Here is a 19,774-nt window from a genome sequence, read left to right as displayed (position 1 = left end):
GCCCATGGCCAGCATCGACATAGGGGCATTTAAAGAGAGAGAGAGAGAGAGAGAGAGAGAGAGAGAGAGAGAGAGAGAGAGAGAGAGAGTCATGTTTTTTGAGCTGGTGTATCCATCAACCACATCTATGTCCAATGAGTTAGAGCTGACTCCAACCAACTATCCCCAAGAGGTTGATGCTGTCATCTTTGAGCAGTGAAGACACCTAAGACTTGGCAAAACTACGATTCGGCTTGGGTGTCGAGTGACTCTTGATAAAAAACCAAAAGCTCTATGGTTGGAACCTTATGGTTCAAAAATTTAGTATCGAGTTATCGAATCAGAATCAGAAAGAAGGGTTGAACCTCTAACCTTGTAATGACACCCTCTACCATTGAGCCTTTTTAGCCCTATCCGTGTGGTGGGATTTCCTCAATCCTCTATTAGGGCTAACTTCTAACTCTTATCTATGCCTATGGAGATAATGCCCATTAAACTCTATAACTCTTACCTAACCATTACATAGGTTATACATGCAATCATTAGCATGTTATTAATTTGTATAATTAAATTACATAAATATTTTTAGTGAGTTCACCATCCTTTGTGGCTTTTGGGGTTCTATTCGTATAACCACACTAGATCCAGTAGCAAGATCCAACACTGTGAACCTATTTTGATAGAAAAATTAATTTTTTTTGCATTTATTATATGGGTCCCACCACAGATTTTCAAGAGAATATTTATTTCACTCATGTCCTCTTTTCTATGAAAGCTGACACATTTCATACGAAACAACATGAAACAAATGCCCCCAAATCCCATTATGAGATATACAGGTTCTTGTATAGGGCTGCACAACGAGTAGAGCTATCTCGGACTCGCTTGAACTCATTTAAAAAAATAAAAGAGTCAAACTCGAGGGAGAAACCATGTTTCTTAAGTCTGATTTTTGTGTTAATCTTGCCGAGTAAAATCTGCCATGCCAAGAGTGGGCCCCTAAGTAGGAAGGCTCTCCCAATAATGTTTTTTTGGAGAGCCATTGAGCTGACGGGGCACCCAAAGCCATATAAAAGGTGGAGGTTGAGAAATTACCATCGCTTGATAACGAAACGACCATCTTGGATGGTCCTCCCACTGCACAAGTGAGACAAGTGATAATTTACACATTAGATCCAATTACTCTTGGAAAGCCAAATCCCAAGGGATTCTTCGCAAAACAGTGTCCCTATATAACAAGATGCCCCTAACCTTTAAGAAATGCCCTCTTAGTTAAACAAATTGAGAAAATTCAACAAGCGCCGTTACCCATTTTTTCCAAATTCCTAAACCCTTCTTTTATTTCTAATTTTCTGCCGAGAAGGCCATCCAACCAGATCATATTTTTTCATAAAGATAACTGCGATCTTATCCTCCTTATTGCAAATCATCCACAACAATTTAGCCAGCAATGCCTTGTTTAAAAGATGATTACTAATTTCTCTTTGAAAATCATCTATATTCAAACCACCAGCAAAACTAGAGCGTCGTTTGTGTTGATCCAAGCCTGAATCTAATTACCACAGTCTCGATGGCTAGTTGTTGAGTACGGTTCCCATCATACGGCATATAACGGTATTCATCCTATTCGATCCTAACCGTCCAACTAATGGCTACAATTAATCCACATAGAATGTGACTTCCGTAGCCAGCAAGATGCACGATTTTGACGGCTAAGATCGACATAGTATCGTACGACATCATATGTCTCACTAAAGAGAGGCACCCACTCACCAATCAAACTCGCAAGACTTCGAAACTCCCAATGGGGGATAAAGAAACGAGATTGGTGAAGCTCAGTGGATCTCAACAACACAAAATGGGCACCCTCAGAAACGTGGTGATCGCCTTCTTGGTCCCTCTTCCCTCCCTGGCGTTTTACCTCACCTTTCTCCACAATTTCTCGTCTCCAGAGCCTCTCCCCATCTGGAAATGGTGTGTCGATCACCCCATCTTGCTAGCAAACCTTTTGTTCTTCATTAATGTGGACATAATCTTCTGGGTCATCAGCATGTTGCAGAAGAGCACTTGGGTACTTACTATTTCTCAAAATCCACCAATTTCATGTATTAACAGAAGATCTATTGAGTTTCTGTTTCTGTGGTGTTCTTTTCTGCTTGTTCTGAGGTTGCAGCTTATAGATTTGTATTGGACTGTCATACCGGTGATGCTTGTCCACTATTATGCATCGTTTCCTTATCAAAGATCAGAGTTGAGGAGATCGAGGACGGTGGTGTGGCTGACTTGGGTGTGGAGCATCAGGCTCACCCATAGTTACTTCAGAAGGGAGAGGTGGGCGTGGGGGGCTAGGGAGGACTGGAGGTTTGCTGATCTCAGGAAGAAGCTTGGGAGAAATTGGTGGTGGGTTTCTTTCTTTGCAGTCTATGTCTCGCAGCAGGTTTTCTCTCTCTCTCTCTCGATTTCCCCTCTTCTTACTGGCTCGACCGAAAGGGTCGAGAAAGAGGGTGTTCCACCCTGTCACAGTTCATGGTGGCACCGTCGACAACCATGGTGGTGGTCGACGGCTACTCTCTGTCCCGCCCCTCTTTCTCTCTGTCTTGTTGAGAAGAGACGCTGGCAACCACGGTGGTTGTCGGTCAGGGTAGCGGGTTCCTAATCAGTCTCTCTCTCTCTCTGGGTCCCGTTGCTTGCTAATGGATTGATCCGTCTCTCTCTCTCTCTTTGGCTGTGACCCATGCCTCCCTCTTCCCTCTTCTTTTGGGGCTTATGCGCCACCCACCCCCTGCGTGCCAACCAGCTTGCTCTATCTTCTATCCAAGAGGCTTTGAACGACTGGGGGCTCGCTTTTGCTCTACGTCGCAAGGGTGCCTCTGTTGCCCTCCCTTTTGGCCTTTCTTTCAGGGTGTTATTCTCCCTATCGGAGGTCTTCGCGTCCTGTCTCGCCTCCGGATCGCTGCTCCCTCGTGACGTCGGGCGATTCTTACGGGCCGTCAGGGTTGAATCCCTTCATGCTTGCTCTGTCGGCGCCACGCTCCGGGCTCCTTTTTTTTTCTACCGTAGTCTACCAGTTCGGTCGCCTGCCAGGGCTGGCAGGAGGTGAAGGCATCCTGGCAGCGGTATTTCTACAAAACTCTTTCTCGTTCTCATCTTCCCCGGGCTATGCTGGGTGACTGGTGGTGCGCGGGTTGCCTATCTCTCAAATTTCGCGGGGTCGTGCTTGCCTCCATTGCGCCTCGTTCAGGTCAAGGCGGCACCTGGTATCTAGGCGCTCTAGGGCGGTTTTCTCTCCTTCATCCTTCGGCCGAGCCTCGTCGCGAGTTATGCACCTCCCTCGCAAAACCTCATTCTCGCCTTGGGTCCAGATCAGCAAATTGCAAGATCCTTCGTCGTCGTTTTTGGGTATCAAGATCGGCTCTTTTTTGGGTGCCGACGCTCTCGTCGCCGGCCGCACCGATGTCGTTCTCAGGGAAGTATTTCGGCCTCAACCATCTCTGTTGCAACCGTCCCGATGGTACGATCGCCCTCATGGGCCGGGTCGGGTCATGCTCCGCTTTGTTGGGTTCGCCTCAATATTGTGCTGCCGCCGTCTCTGAGGGCTCTTCTGTCGATGATAATTGCAGCTCGGGGTTGTAGGCAGCGTGCTCTGGGGTGGCTGCGAAAAGTCATCTTTTTCTATTCAGCAGAGGTACTATTTCTCATCTTTCGCCTTTTTCGATTTTCGAGGTGTTGTTAAAGCAAAAGGTAAGGCAGGTGGTCCCTCCTCGCCTTTCTTTGCTTTGGTGGCCGCGTTGGCCACTCGGTTTTCGAGCCATCCGACATCCTGTGGCTAGGGTGGTGTACTTGTCTGATGACACGGGGTCCTCGTGGGCGAGCAGGGTTTTTCTTTGTTTGCAGTCGATTTTTTGCTCTCCTATGGAGGCGTTGGCGTACGGGCATGTTTTGCTCCTAGGCGGTGGCTGTGCCCATGAGTCGGCGTGCAGCATTTTTCAACCTCGGGATGAGAGAGCGCCGTCACCATCATCTGCCGTCTCCTCCTTTCTGGGCTCGACACTCGAAGGTACTTTTCTTTCTGGGGGATCGCCTTTTTCCTCTGTGGTTATCGGGATCGGTGCGCGTGGAGGCTTTGGAAGCTCGTTTTTGGGTAATCTCTTTCTCCGTTTCTCCTCAACCCGAGAAGTCTGGATGACTATCAGGTGGACTGGCGGGTGTGACGAGGCATCTTTGCCTCGGTCACGTACATGCATGCCGCCGTGGGAATCTTGGTGGTTTGAGAAACGGGTTCCGATGCTGCCGATCCATTCGGTTTGTCCCTACACCGAGGTTGATGGCCATCGGGGGCTGTCAGGGGCCTCCCTGGTGACACAGGATCATCTCAGCCTCTCTGTAGATGCCACATCTTCAAATTCGTATGCGCTGATCAATGGGGGGTATGAGATTGGGCCTTTCCCACGGCAGATGTCACAACTATCGGAGGCTTCGTTTTTTTGCGTGGGACGATATGTTGCCTATTATTGGAGTCTCGGTCTAGCAATGTTTGTTTTGCAGGCTAGTGGATGGCCTTTCAGCCTTGGTATCGTCTCTCACAGACAATGACATCGTCTATCCGTTTCGCCTGGTCTACAACAGTATCGTCAGCCCACCTTCGTTATCCGTGAATTGCAGGGCACCGTCTACATTGGACAATTCCTCTTTCATCTGAGAGCGCGACTTCGATGGCTAGGGGAGCTCCCACAACTCGAACTCTCCTTCGCTTGCTGCTTCACCCTCTTCGGGTAGTCCTCTATCATCCTATATGGGTCTGTCCGTGGACGAAGCCGCTCAGCGTCTAGACCTATCGCTACCCCAACCCCAGTTACGCAACATCGATTTTGTTATGCTTGAGTCCTTCGCTGCTATCGCAAATGATTTACCGACCTTGGTCGCGGATGATTGACGTATCCCAGACGTCATCCCACCACCTCTTTCGGTTGGGGGGTTTTCCCCAACTGGGCGGGGTGGTCTCTCAATAAGGAGACGTCGTCAGCCTTCGCAATCTCCATCCTGCAAGTTAGGGGTTTCTCCTAGGCGGTCTGTGAGGATCCGCACTCCTCGGGGATTTCCAGATGTTCAGTTATGAAGATCTTTGTGTTGGAACATTTGGGGTCTGAATTGCCCCTCTAAGCGTCTTTTCCTGGTGAGTTGGATCCGTCAAGAAAAGCCCTATCTAATTGCCCTTTGTAAAACAAAGATGGCGGATATCTCGCGCTCAGTCGTCTCCGAAATTTGGCGTGGTGAAGACTTCTTCTTCAAGCCCGCGATTCACTATGCGGGAGGTCTCATCCTCGGGAAGTATTCTCTAGACTTACAACGGGTGGACGAAGGATCATTTTCCATATCCATCGCTCTTCCCCTCCCGCCAAAGCCGGCGCCAGCTGTGGTCACAATGGTATATGGTCCCCACCTCCAAAGCCGCCAGGAGGAGTTGTGGTCGGACTTGAATAGGGTCATTGCATCATTCGGGGACCAATATATTATCATGGGAGATTACAACTGCCTTCTGTCACCAATCGACTCAAGCATGCCGATTTCCTACTCGACTTCAATGAGGAGCTTCCAAAACTTTATTCAGATGAACCGACTGTACCCTGTCCCCCATGTAGGTAAAGCTTTCTCTTGGACTAATCGACGATCTCGACCGTGCTTCCATCTGCTAGACTGGGTGCTCATGTTGCCGGATCTGCTGAGCTCTCTTAATGATATATCATGTTGCCTACTTCCACCATCCATCTCGGACCATAGTCAGATTGTTATCCGACGGGGCCAAGGCTTAACCGGCGACAAAACCTTCAGATTTGAGCAATGGTAGCTTAAGGAGGCGGGTTTCGAGTCTTTAGTCCAACAATCTTAGAGTAGACCTTGCTATGTGGACCGGGCGACTACACGGTGCCTGGTTAAACTTTTCCGCTTATCTTGCGACATCAAATCTTGGCTTATCTCGAATAACATAAGCAAATTCCAAAATATGGGAGATTGGGAGCGCGAGCTGTCTTCTATCAATCAGTCTCTTTTGGCTATGATAGTGTTAAAAGCGTTAAGGCGTAGCGAGGCGCTCCACCAAAATCCGAGGCGAGGCGTAAGCCTCAAAAAAAATTTTTTTTAACTTAAAAAAAACTATAAAAATGATCTAAAATTATAAATAAATAAGAAATGCTTTATTGATGAAGCGCCAACCAACACGAAATAAAAAATCTCAAATAAATACGAAAAAAATATGAGATTAACATGTAAAAGTAGCATTAATGCAACAACTTGATCTATATAAGTATCTAATTGCATAAATATGAGCATTCATTCAATAAAAAACTAACATTAACAACAAAATGCATATTAGCACTAACAACATCATGTCATAATTAAAAAATGCATGTTAACATTAACAACCAAATGTTAATGTATTTGTCCAGAATTCTTCAAAATGAGAGTGTTAACATTCACAATTACAACTGAAAGTCCTAAAAAACATATAAATGGCCAATAGCTCTATGATATGAATTAGGGCCTAGGCTCTTGTTGTGTCTCGTCATCATCAATATTTAAGTCTTCAATATCATCATCTGAAGAATCCATATAAATAGGTTCTTCTTCATCTTCATTCTCTGACTCTTCATCATCTACACTTTCTTCATCCATGTCCTCAATTACTTCTTTTGCTTTTCTTTTTCCTTCAATAAAAAATCATGTATTAAATATTTATGTTATGTAATTAAAAAAATACATTTATATTCATAGCTAGGTAAAAGGAATATAACTTTACCTCGATCTCTTGAAGACATGTCTTGCCTAGAACCACTTTGTGAAATATGAGGTGAAGTGACTTTTTCAATAGGCACATGCTCAATGACATTTATGTCGAAGTTCGGATCCAACCATGAATCCTCCAACCAATTGGGATCACTTGGCAACACTGGATCTTCCTTCTCCACAATCCACTCATTGTCTGAGTCTATATGATCTAGACATATAGGGTCTTTGGTAGCCCTCCTCTTCATATTTCTCTCTCTTAATTTCATATTGTACATTACAAAAACCAATGCATTCATCTTCTCTTGTTCAAGTCTATTCCTTCGTTTTGTATGCACCTATAATTTCAAATCATTGATAATCAAATATAAGATAATTAAACATATAAAAATGTATTTCAAAAATAAAATACAAAGTCACAAACCAATGAGAAAGTACTCCAATTCCTCTCACAGCCCGATGCACTGCATGTCAAACTTAAAATTCGAATTGCAAAATTCATCAACTCAGGATTTTCGTGCCCAAATGAACTCCACCAATCAACTGCATTCAAATAAAATAATAAAAAATTGATAAAAACATTAAGAATGTCATAATTAACAAAAACATAAAAAAATATTGACAAATAACAACATAATTGCAAACTTACCAGGACTTTTTAATTTTCTTATTGTAACAGCTGCCTCTCTGCCAAACAAGCCCTTTGCCTTTTTAAATGCATCGATTTGTGTTGTAATTTTCAACCGAATATTTGCATCAGAAACTAATTTTTGAACACAATCATAAAAGCCACCCATAACTTCTCCATCAGGGTTGAAGTTGTCAGCATAATGAAAATGTGGATTTAAATAATAGGCAGCTGCATGCAAAGGCTTATGAAGTTGCAAGTCCCATCGTCTATCAATGATATCCCAAATAGGTTTATATTTTCTTTGGACATTGTCAAGGTTTGAAGCAATTTCCTCCTTCGCTCTATCCATTGCCTCATACAAAAATCCATAGCAAGTTCGTCTGCATCAACGAGTCACAACACTTTGACGAGAGGTAGTGTAGCTTTAATTGCATATGATATGACAGCCCAAAACTTATGATCATTAAGAACAATACAAGAAATGTTCTTAGCATCAGATTTCTTATAGTAATTAAATGTTCTAAAATTTGAAGATAAGAACATCGACTTTAACTCTTTCTTATAACATCCAATACTATGAAGTGTAAGATATGTTGTGGCAAAACGAGTTACGGCTGGACGCAGAAGTTCTTTCTTCTTTGTGAATTTTCTCATTAAATTTAATACCCATGCATGACTATAAATGTATCTTGTAATTTTTTTTGCTTTTTCCACTGTATATTTAAAAATTGATATCTTTCCAATATCTTCTAACATAAGATCCAAGCAGTGGGCTGCACATAGTGTCTAAAAACATGTTTTTCCTGCTGTTAACATATTTCCAGCTGCCTCATAATTTGGTGCATTATCTGTAATGAATTACACCACATTACTTTCACCAACTTCTTTAACAACTTCAAACAACTGACACAAATTTGCACCAGTTTTTTCCATGTCGCTGATGTCAACGGACTTCAAAAATACTGTCCCAGATGAGCTGTTTACAAGAAAATTAATTAAGTTTCTTCCTTTCCCATCTGTCCAACCATCTGCCATAATACTGCAACCAACCTTTGGCCACTCTTTTTTGAACTCTTTCAAAATTTCATGAGTACAATCTACCTCGTCCTTCAAAATCCACGTTCTGATCTCATGATAAGAAGGTGGTTTGAACCCTCGCCCATAATTTGCAATAGCTTCTACCATTGCATCAAAATATGGATTGTTGCAAAGATTAAATGATAAGGCATTTGCATAAAAAAATCTACCAATGGCACGACATGCATTTTTTCTTTCATCCCTTTTGAAAACAATGTTTATTGTGGTTTGTCGTGCTTCTTTGTTCACAAAAAGGTCCATAGGACCAGCTGCACTTGTTTTTGCATCACTACTTGATCCACTAACTTCTTTATTCACATTATCGCCGGTTGATGATCCAAAATAAACACTTCTCCCGATATCCAACTTGGTTTGTTCTAACTCTTCTTTTTTTAGCCTCTGATCCTTTAGATGATTCTGAAAAAATCTTTTCACGTCAGGTGGAACCGCTTCGCACATGCTTACACCATGCTTTGTGCCAGCTAAGTGATGTTTTAGCCTATAGATGCCTCCTGTAGTCTGTTTATGACAGTAATTGCAAATTACATGTCCTACGAGTTTGGGATCTTTAGTAGGATTTGGAACTTTAACTCCATGATCCCATCCTACATCTTTTGCCATTGTTCAACTACAAAAATACATAACACAAAATATATATTAACATCATGCATTCTGCTGACCACATTACATGAAAACAAATGCAAAATAGACAATCTTGGTGTATAAGCTATATACGAATCCTAGAAAAAAACATAATTGAGCAACAAGAGCTACGTTGCTCATGTGTGCCAAAGTAATAGAAACAAAACAATGACGACATACATAACTCTTCTGTAATGTAACAGACTAATATACAACATGCTAACTGAAGGCATAGTAGTCAGGAAGTTGCAAATCTATCAAAATATAATGTGAGTTGAAAGGTTCTTTAAGTATTTTGTCCATCTTAACCAGGTTTGGTCCGTTGCAGGTTTTGTAAACCAAACCCATGATTGTGATCTCTTTAGTTGAAAGAAAGCGAAAAGATGGCTACTTGTGCATGTCCAAAGACTAGAGTATTTCTATATTTGAAGAGGCAAGGAATAACATCCAAAATATTTTGAATCCGTAGTTACTAAACTAATACATAAATACAAACAAGGCTAAAAGGTGACAAGAAAAACACGAGTGACAGCATGGCAAAATAGTGGTCTAAATAGTTGACATGATAACCTTTCATAGTAGAGAACCAAAGAGTGATGGGAAGAGTAAAATAATCTCTCAAGAAAAAAAGAAAGAAGAAGAAGATGGGAACAGTAAAACAAAGCAAAAAGCTAAGCAGATGAAAAATCGACTTAACTTCAAATCCCCTAAGGCCCTAATATTATCTGTCACCTGGAAGTTCAGAGACATCCAATTCATAACAAGAAGTATGGCAGAAGTATATTGCTTGTCATACAATAATAAAAAAAACAAACTTCTAAATTTTTAGCTACAAACTGAAAATTCATATCATGAAGAGAGAATTCAGACTTATACTAATTAACATCCAAAAAGCCGATGGCATCGGCCTGCTCGTGGTTTCATCATTCTGAGGGCCTTCATGGCATCAGCCTGCTCGTGGCTAGGCTATAACAACACACTTTCAATCCCTCTTTTCCTCCATTTAGTGAAGCAAGCATAGTGTTTTGCATGGCACCCATAACCACATTTAGGTTCCAGTCATCCATATCGCCATTCCTGTCATTAGGACCTCACTGATGCAAGTTGTTTTCATCAAATTGGACCCTGTGTATGTGATCTACATCATCCATTTAGTGAAGATCGGCATTTGAATAAACATAATCCGACTTATGTGCAAGACTTTTTTGCTGATTCAAAAATCAATAACCATTAATAAAAACATGGTTTTTTTTGTTAAAGAACACTGTCAAAATAAATTGAAAATCATGTTTTTTTGTGTTAAAGAACACTATCAAAAGATTGATTTCTATTAAATCAACCGTGCTGAACCCATCGATAGGGCCAGATTGATTAAAATAACTTAGTACCAATGAGATCCCAGAGGGAGTTATGACCACAGAGGATGATATAGGGATGAGTGGAGCCGGGTTCCCCATAAACGTAGGTTACACGGTTTCACAAAGAACAAATGACAAAAGAAGAAGCTGGGGAAAAACGTACAGATCTTACCTGTCACCGGAATGCGCAGAGGTCGCCGGAATGGACGGCGGTGAGTCGCTGGCCGATGGCGAGTGGTGGCCGGCGGGGCCGATGGCTTCTCAGCAGAGGAAAGAAGAAGGTGGAAGAGTGGTGGCCGGCGGCGAGTGGTGGCCGGCGGCGAGTGGTGGCCGGCGGGTCGCCGATGGCTTCTCAGCAAAGGAAAGAAGAAGGTGGAAGAGTGGTGGCCGGCGGCGAGCAATGGCGGGGGACGAGAGGGGATAGAGTGGAGAGAGAAGGGGCGAGGGCTTTCCCTCGCCCCGAAGCGTCTGTCTTTTTTAAAGACAGGTTCTCGATCTTTCGAGAATACGGGCCCGGATCCGGGTCGATCTCGGGTCCGGGCCATCCGATTTCTTAATGCGCGCCTCAGTTTGAGGCGCGCCTCGCCTCAAGGCGTACGCCTCAAGGCGCATGAGGCGTACGCCTTGAGGCTGTTGCGCTTTTTAAGTGCGCCTCAAGGCGAAAAGGGCCTCGCCTCGAGGCGAGGCGCGTTTTTTGCGCATTGAGGCGCGTTTTTAACAACACTGGGCTATGACCTATATGATTGCATCCGATATTGAATGCTTCAATGCTAGATTGGCGAGCTGACTCTACTATTGCAATCTTGGCGTCTAAAGGATGAGATTCGCTGGAAGCAGCAGTCAAGGGTGACTTGGCTTAAAGCAGGTGACGGGAACACAAGGTTCTTTCATTTTTTTCGCCTCTCATAGGCATAGAAGACATGCGATTCATTCTATGTCTATCGACGGTGTCTCCTACTCGGGCGATCAGGTACTGCATACTGTCACCAACTATTTCTCTAATCTGTATTCCTGCAGCCAAACTGTAGGTGACTCTATGGGAACTGCAGTATTTTTGTCCATGGATTGGCCGCTATCCAAGCCGATACAGGTGTTCACTGAAGACAAAATCTTCTCGGTTGTGCGGGATTCGTATGGGTGGAAAGCTCCAGGATTTGATGGGTATCCAGTGGATTTCTTTTGCATATTCTGATAATGCGTCAAGAGTGACATTCTTAGTGTCTTCGTTGAGTTTCATCGCAACGGATGATTGCCGGTTCATTCTCACCTAGCCATTGTGTCACTTATTCCTAAGGAGGAAGCCGCATCAGGCATCTCGTGGTTCTGCCCTATATCGGTGTTAGGGGGTTTATATCGCATTATCGCCAAGGTCTTGGCAAATAGGATGTGGTCAGTCGCTCCTAAGATTTTTTCGGAGGCTCAGTTCGCCTTCATCCCTAATAGAAGGTTTCAACATTCTTTCATTTTGGCCATAGAAGTGTTTCACTCTCTCAAGATCAGCGGGGAGTCTTTCTTCACTCTTAAGCTTGACTTCCATAAAGCCTACGACTCGGTTCTTTGGCCGTTCCTTTTCAACATGGCGAATTTGGGCTTTAACTCCGCCTGTGTATAACTGTTTAGTTATACATTGCCGGTCCCAAGCCCGGACAAAGGCGGAGGGTTGCGGTAGGCCAGTGACAACCAACATAACTTAGTCATACCCTATGAATATGAACCAATATGAGAATTTCGTTGGGGCGTTCCCTACTGAGCGACGCGCTGTACTCTATAGGCTCGGAGGCAGTGATAAATGGGCAAGGGTTGCTAGGTTGTCGCCCAGAAGCGACGCGTCACACCGGCGCCCGGGTGTGGTGTCAAATAGGCAAGGGTTCCCTCACTTTGTTGGACGGGTGGGGGTAAAAAAGTTAGTCCAAGACCATAAAATTAGGTTAGCCACTTGGAAGGTAAGTTGGTAGAGTTAGTAGAGGTTATGTGTAGGAGAAAGATTGATATTTTATGTCTCCAAGAGACCAGATGGGTAGGTGAGAAAGCAAAAGTGATAGAACCTTGGGGATATAAGATTTGGTATACAAGAATAAATAGGAATAGGAATAGAAATAGGAATGAAGTAGAGATTGTTATGAGTCGTGAGTTTATAGATAATGTAGTTGAGATCCGTAGGAAGGGTGATAGGATTTTACTTATTAAATTAGTATTAGGTACGGATATTATTAATATTATTAGTGTTTATGCACCTCAAGTAGGTTTAGATGATTTCATTAAGCATCAATTTTGGGAAGATTTAGATGGAGTAGTACAAGGGATATCTTATAGAGAAAAGCTTTTCATCGGCGGTGACCTTAATGGACATGTAGGCATTAGTAGGGATGGATTTGAGAGTATCCATGGAGGCTATGGTATAGGAGAAAGAAACGAAAGTGGAGAAAGGATTTTAGATTTTGGTTTGTCCTATGATATGATCTTAGCAAACACTTGGTTTAGGAAGATGGAGTCTCACCTAGTAACATTTAAAAGTGGGGTTAATACGAGTCAGGTAGATTTTTTCCTACTTAGAAAGAGAGATAGGGGTTGTTGCATCGATTGTAAGGTTATACCGGAAGAAAGTGTAGCTACACAACATAGAGTCTTAATTTTAGATCTTAGAATTAGACAATGCCCCAAAAGGTATAGACATAGGATAGATCCTAGAATTAAGTGGTGGGCACTGAAAGGAGCTAAACAAGGAATGTTTGTAGAACAGGTAATTAAGGAAACTGATTGGTGTCTTGAAGAGGATTCAAAATCAATGTGGAATAAGATAGCGGGTGGCATTAGAAAGGTGGCTAAGGAGGTATTGGGTGAATCTAAAGGCGGTGCACCGCTAGGTAAGGATATATCATGGTGGAACGAGGATGTCAAATTAACTATTAAGGTTAAAAGAGAGTGTTATAGAAATCTAAGAGTCGTGATAATGAGAATTTGGAGAAGTATATGATAGCAAAGAAGGAAGCTAAAAAAAGTAGTTCGAAACGCGAGAGATAAGGTATATAAGGAGGTTTATGACAAGTTGGATACCAAAGAGGGCGAGAAGGATATTTATAGGTTTGCAAAGATGAGAGATAGGAAATTGAGGGATCTGGGTATGGTTAGATGTATCAAAGATGAAACACAAATGGTTTTAGTCAGAGACGAGGAGATTAAGGAGAGATGGAAAGATTATTTTGATAGGCTTTTTAATGGAAGTCATGCTCAGGATCTTGGAGACTTCTCCGTTCCTTTTTATGAGATGAATCGTGACTTCATGCGCAAGATTCAAAAGAAAGAAATTGTAGAGGCTTTGAAGAAAATGAAATCAAGAAGGACAGCTAGCCTTGATGGTATACCTATCGAGGCTTGAAAATGCTTGGGAGGGAAAGGTTTAGAATGGTTGACAAATCTTTTTAACAAGATTTGGCGGACAAATAAGATGCTTAATGAGTGGAGGAAGAGTACTTTGGTGCCTCTATATAAGAATAAGGGTGATATACAAGATTGCACAAACTATCGTGGTATAAAACTCATGAGTCATAATATGAAACTTTGTAAGAGGGTGATTGAGTCTAGGTTGAGGAAGGTTGTCATGATATCGGAGAATCAATTTGGTTTTATGCCTGGAAGATCAACTATGGAAGCTATACATCTTCTTAGACAACTTATTGAGAGAAATAGAGAGAGGAACCAAGATTTGAATATGGTTTTTATTGATTTGGAGAAGACATACGATAGAGTGCCTAGGGACGTTCTCTGGTGGACAATGATGAAGAAAGGTGTTTCTCTCAAGTACATTAGTATAATTAAAGATATGTACGAAGGAGTAGTAACCAATGTCCGCACTTGCAGAGGGGTAACAACTAATTTTCCTATAACGGTTGGGTTACATCAAGGATTTACTTTAAGCCCTTTCTTATTTGCTATAGTGATGGATGAGCTTACGAGATTAATTCAAGAAAATGTGCCATGGTGTATGTTGTTTGTTGATGATATTGTTTTGATTGATGAGTCTAGAGTTGGGGTTAATGCTAAGTTAGAATTATGGACATAGACATTGGAAGCAAGAGGTTTTAAGTTGAGTAAGAGTAAGACAGAATATATGGAATGTCGGTTTAGTAAGCAACGAAGTAGTGACGGGAGTGTAGTGAAGCTTGGTGAGCAAGAAATACCGGTGTATGATTGTTTCAAATATTTGGGATCTATCATTCAAAAGTATGGAGAAATTGATGGAGATGTAAATCATAGGATAAAGGTTGGGTGAATGAAATGGAAAAGTGCAATTGGAGTGTTGTGCGATCGTAGAATGCCATTGCGGTTGAAGTGAAAGTTTTATAGGATGACTATTAGGCCCGCTTTACTATATGGTACAGAATGCCAAGTGACATCATATTCAAAAAATGAGTGTAGTTGAGATGCGTATGCTTAGATGGATGTGTGGAAATACAATAAAAGATAAGATTCGAAACGAGGAGATACGTAAGAAGGTAGGCGTTGCACCCATTGAAAATAAGATGAGAAAGAATCGTTTACGGTGGTTTGGACATATTCGGCGAAGGCCTAATGATGCTCCAGTTAGAAGGATGGAGAAATGGGAAAATATATTAGTTAAAAGAGGTCGGGGTAGGCCTAGGAAGACATGGATGGAGATGATAGGAAATGATATAAATGCTTTGAACCTCACCGAGGACATAGCATTGGATAGAAATGATTGGAGGAGAAGGATTCATGTGGAAGACCCAGAATGATTTTCTTTTTTGGTTCATATCGCCGACCCCAATTGTTTTGTGATGAAGGCGTAGTTGTTGTTGTTGTTGGCGAATTTGGGCTTTGGTAGGCGTTTCTCTAGCTGGGTGTATGAGTTGGTAACCAATGCCCAGTCACAAATTCAGATCAATGGGGATAGGGGTAAGCAGTTCAAAGTTGAGCGGGGTCTTCGGCAAGGATGTCCTCTGTCTCCTTTACTCTTTAACGTCGTCTCTGAAGGCCTTGTGGTTTTGGTTAAGAGGGCAGTGGAGTGTGGTCTACTTGAGCCACTCGGTATACAGGAATGCACGAGTCATATCCTGACCTACGCCGATGACATGATTATCTTCGAAAGGGCTTCAGTCCAACAAATGTTAGATTCAAGCTGGTCCTTTTTTTCCTATCGATGCCAGGTTTATCTATGAACTACGATAAGTGTTGTCTGTCTATGGTAAATGTCCCTACGTCGATGCTGGCAATGGGCCAACGGATATTCGGTTGCACGGTATCGGAAAACTCCTTTTCTTATCTGGGTCTGGCTCTTCAGATCAGCCGTGTCACAACGGTAGCCTGAAGCGCAACTCTTCAAAGGGTTCAGAATAAAATATCAGCATGGCAAGCTTTCTGTCTTTCAATCGCTGGTAGACTGAGTCTCATCAAGCACGTTGTAAATGCTATGCTAGAATTTGTTATGTCTATGTTCCTGATGCCCATGAGGATTAGTACGAAGCTCTCTCGGATAATGACAAACTTCCTTTGGTCTGGGCGAGGTTCCAACAAGCGCCACCTGATAGGGTGGGATACCCTTAGGCTTCCTCTATATAGGAGGGGGGGGGTTGGGAATCAAGGATCCCAGAACGAGGAGTATGATGCTCGTCGTGAAGCAGAGTTGGCTTGCGCACCAACCTGGGTCCCCGTGTGCAAGCGTTCTTCTAGCTAAATACGGGGGGGGGGGGGGGGGGGAATCGTTGGTTGGGGCCACGTGCGTGAGTCAGCAAACTATGTCAAAGCTTCGACGATCATGGATCCAAGCTTGGTCTGTAGTTCTTTCAAATAATGGCAATGTTGACTCGCAATCCCAATTCTTCAAACGCGCCTTTGCTTCAAACGGATCTTTCCGCTCAAAAGAATGCTACATCGCTCTCCTTTTTTCGGGGGTGGACCGGTTCCCGGCGAGTCTTATCTGGGGCAAGGGACCGACTCCTCAATCACGCTTCCTTGCATGACTTATCTTACATGATCGGGTGCAGACTGACAACTTCCTCAAATCCATCTATGCGAGGCGGCTGAAGAATCTGCGTTTCACCTTTTTTGGGAATGCCCTGTTTTTCAAAACATCTTTAAGGTCACCTGGAATAATCCTGTAGTCAGCGTGCGCCAGGAATCGTTCGCCATCGACTTGTTGTGGGGTCCTCAGCCAGTTCGCCATTGTAACAAATGGCGGATTATTTGGCGAACTTGGCTTCTCTCATCCTGGTGGGCCGTTTGGATGACCCGCAACAACACAATTTTTTGGCATATGGTTGCTGTTTTCAATAAACTAGTGAACCTTATTTTGGCGTACGTGTACGCCATTCTGCGCATCAGCCTTCTTGATCTTCAGCGCAATCTTCCACCATGGCCCCCTCTGGATCCAGGGTGATGCTCGTCGATTAGCTGTATTTTATATCTTGTTTTTCTTTTCTGGGCTTCTTGGCATGTCTTGGGCCTTTTTGTCTTTCCGGCATGTTCAATGTTGGTTGAACCTGTCTCGTAATGTTATGGTTATAGTTCGTCTCTCTCTCTCTCTCTCTTTTCTTTACTTGGTACCCTTTTGAGCGTTTGTCATGTAAATGTTGAAACATACCCCTTTTTATTCATTTTAGAATCAGAGGTTGATGGTTGTCGTCATGATAATACTTCTGTGAATGTTGACTGGCCAAAGGTTGGTCTTTTTGTGTTCTTGATTGGGAAAAATGGCTTTGGCTTCCTTTTTATGACAAAAAAAAAACATTTGTTTTCATTTTAAATATGAATTTCCTCGAATTTCCTGCTTGGGTAATTGCTTTTTGGTATTTGTTGTGAACTTAGTGGTTGACAGTTACTTCTGGAGAATCTCAGCTTATATGGTTTAATGTAGTTTTTGGCTGTTGTTGATATGATTGTTGGATTTCACATGCCTTTGTATTGTAACGTCTTGATATCTGTGATATTGTTCTTGTAATTGGAAGTAAATGAAGTTTTGCTTTCTATTTTGGATGCTATCACTGATAGGTTAGTGCAGATCCCTTGTTTTCTATAGCCCAAGAACAAGTTGGTTATGATATTGTTTTTAGTAATTTCTAGATTATAACATTACTGTGGTTACCCTTCTCTGAAGGACAGTTGTAACATTCTATATATCTTTTCTGTTTCTCAGGTATTTGTGACAACTGTGCCAATTTCATTTTAGTTACATGCATTTGTTTCGTTGAGCACATTTTCTTTATAACTAATTATTTTCACTTGTTGCTTTCAGGCATTTCTAATTGGCATTTGTCTCCCCATGTATGCTGTGCACACCATCGATGTCCAATGGAACACATGGGATTCCCTTGGTACTTTTGTGTGCTTGCTTGGTATAATTATTGCTTATTTTGCAGACACCCAGCTTCATGCCTTTGTGAAGCAAAATAGTATACTAAGGGATCTTGGGGTGCCTGTGGTACCTAATCTTGAAAGTGGCTTGTGGCGCTACTCTAGGCATCCAAACTACTTCGGGGAACAGATGTGGTGGTGGGGACTGGTTATATTTGGATGGAATACCGGGAAAGGATGGGCATTTATTGGGTCTTTTATTAATACCTGCTGCTTGGCCTATTCAACAATGCTTGTGGAACAGAGGATGTTATCTCAGGAATATAGAGCGAAACAATACAGACTATACAAGGAAACAACATCAGTTTGGATTCCTTGGTTTAAATCTGTCCCAAGGACAAAGGATAAAAGCACCTAAACATTGCCATTTCTTTGAATGCCAAGACTAGGTCTATTCTCTCCCATTTTTCAGATCAATTATTTTCTAGTGACAGAAATATTTGCAAGGCAAGCTGAAAACCGCCTGTTCCATGCTTGTTTATATCTGTAGTTTGGCTAGAGTTGATCTTTGTTGGTAAGTCACTTTCAGACCTCATGAATTTAGTCTATGTGCAATACAACAAATTTAGCACATTAGTTTGGCTTTAGTATTTTGTTCAGTTAATGCAAAACAGAAAGGAAAACAATACAAGTTTTTCTTTCCCCCATAAGCACGGTTGCACACACTCATGCACACACAAATATATATGTTTGCAAACGCAGTATCTCTGTTTGCAAGTAGCTTTGTTACTTTTTACATCCCTTTTGAGTGGTCAAATTGACCTTCAAATAGCTTTGTTATTTTTTGACGTCCCCTTTGAGTGGTAAATCTGACCTTGGTTTCTCAAGACAAATATAGGAAGTAGCTTGAAGATTACAGTTGACCAGCAATGCACATGTAGTTACTTATTTCTGAATTAGCACACATTATGACAATCTTTCTGACAATTGGAGACTTAAAAATTACAGATATGTACCACAAAGCTGCAGCCATGCAAAGACTTTGTCTCTGCCTCTAGGAATGCACCTAGTTCCCAATGAATGTATATAAGTACATTATCATCATCTTGCCTTGTATCATCTGCATTTCTCTTGCTTTGCAAGTTCTATCTGTTCATTAGTTTCTATCCAAAATATACCCCCACAATTTAGCCTGAGTTGGATCCCAACATAGAAACTCTGGTTCACAATATGTGGGTTTGGGACCAGATGGAAGTAAGCATAATCCTTATCCAACCATATCTCTCTGTCCGAGAAGACTGTAGACTTTGTTTCAGTCTCTAATCACATGCTTGCTTTACTGACTAATAACTGTTGGTCACACTGAAATGTTAGGTTGGGAAATGTTTGTGTTAAAGTTCCATCTCTTGTCTTTTTTAATATAGTTAGAATATCATAATTTTATCATTGCCTCCTTTATTTAAGATATATTGTGAAGATCTTGGATGCGCTTGTATCAGTTAAAGCCCACCATCAGGTAGCTGTGAAAATATCCCAAAAAAGAGATAAAGTGTGCTATAAGCACACCACCACCAAGAGGTACGGGCACAAAGGCACAAGAACACTTAGAACAAATGTACACAAAGGTACAATAGAGAAACGCAAATGCACAAAGGCATATAAAATATAAAGAATCTTTATTGAGAAGAATGGAGAACAAAAGCTCCAAGAAGTAACTTTTACAAAGGGGGAACTCCCCTATTTATAAGCTAGCAAGAAGCCTTGGAGGGGCTCTACTAGCTGATGGAGCTCCTCCAAAAGGCCCAACAGCTAGTGTTGAGCCCCCTCCAAGTTGACTTTAGTCAACAAACAAGAAAAGAAAAAAAAGAAAAATGAAAAGAAAAAGAAAAGGTAAAATAAAAATACAAAAATGCAAAAAAAAACATTACAACATATTCATAATTATGAATATGTGCAAAAGAGGGGAAATGACTATAATACCCTTGTGGGTTTTACAAGA

General features: G+C 42.1%; 1 protein-coding gene and 1 long non-coding RNA gene across 2 annotated transcripts; one reads left to right on the top strand and one right to left on the bottom strand.

Annotated features, from left to right (window-relative positions):
• The first annotated feature begins 1,790 nt into the window (after positions 1-1,790).
• LOC149836211 (3-oxo-5-alpha-steroid 4-dehydrogenase (DUF1295)) lies at positions 1,791-18,411 on the top strand. The gene is made up of 3 exons (XM_090009064.1): positions 1,791-2,050; positions 2,153-2,416; positions 17,717-18,411. Exons 1-3 carry the CDS (start codon positions 1,838-1,840, stop codon positions 18,191-18,193), a joined length of 954 nt encoding a protein of 317 aa, XP_089865190.1. The 5' UTR covers positions 1,791-1,837; the 3' UTR covers positions 18,194-18,411.
• LOC149836212 (uncharacterized) lies at positions 6,670-7,751 on the bottom strand. Its single transcript, XR_016432407.1, has 2 exons — positions 7,184-7,751; positions 6,670-7,097 (listed from the first exon to the last, which is right to left on the bottom strand). It is a non-coding gene; the product is annotated as an uncharacterized LOC149836212 (long non-coding RNA).
• Positions 18,412-19,774: the final 1,363 nt, after the last annotated feature.

The sequence above is a fragment of the Nuphar pumila genome, chromosome 6 (genome assembly GCF_984573655.1).
Source record: "Nuphar pumila chromosome 6, dmNupPumi1.hap1.1, whole genome shotgun sequence".
In the NCBI taxonomy this organism is placed as follows: domain Eukaryota; kingdom Viridiplantae; phylum Streptophyta; class Magnoliopsida; order Nymphaeales; family Nymphaeaceae; genus Nuphar; species Nuphar pumila.
Note: the sequence above shows the minus strand (reverse complement) of the source record. Positions and strands in the feature narration are given on the sequence as shown.

Bases quoted from the DNA above. Each gene is read 5' to 3' on its own strand.
- LOC149836211 (XM_090009064.1), top strand. From the start codon at position 1,838: ATGGGCACCCTCAGAAACGTGGTGATCGCCTTCTTGGTCCCTCTTCCC. The intron at 2,051-2,152 runs GTACTTACTATT...CTGAGGTTGCAG, and splicing joins TGTTGCAGAAGAGCACTTGG to CTTATAGATTTGTATTGGAC. The intron at 2,417-17,716 runs GTTTTCTCTCTC...TGTTGCTTTCAG, and splicing joins CAGTCTATGTCTCGCAGCAG to GCATTTCTAATTGGCATTTG.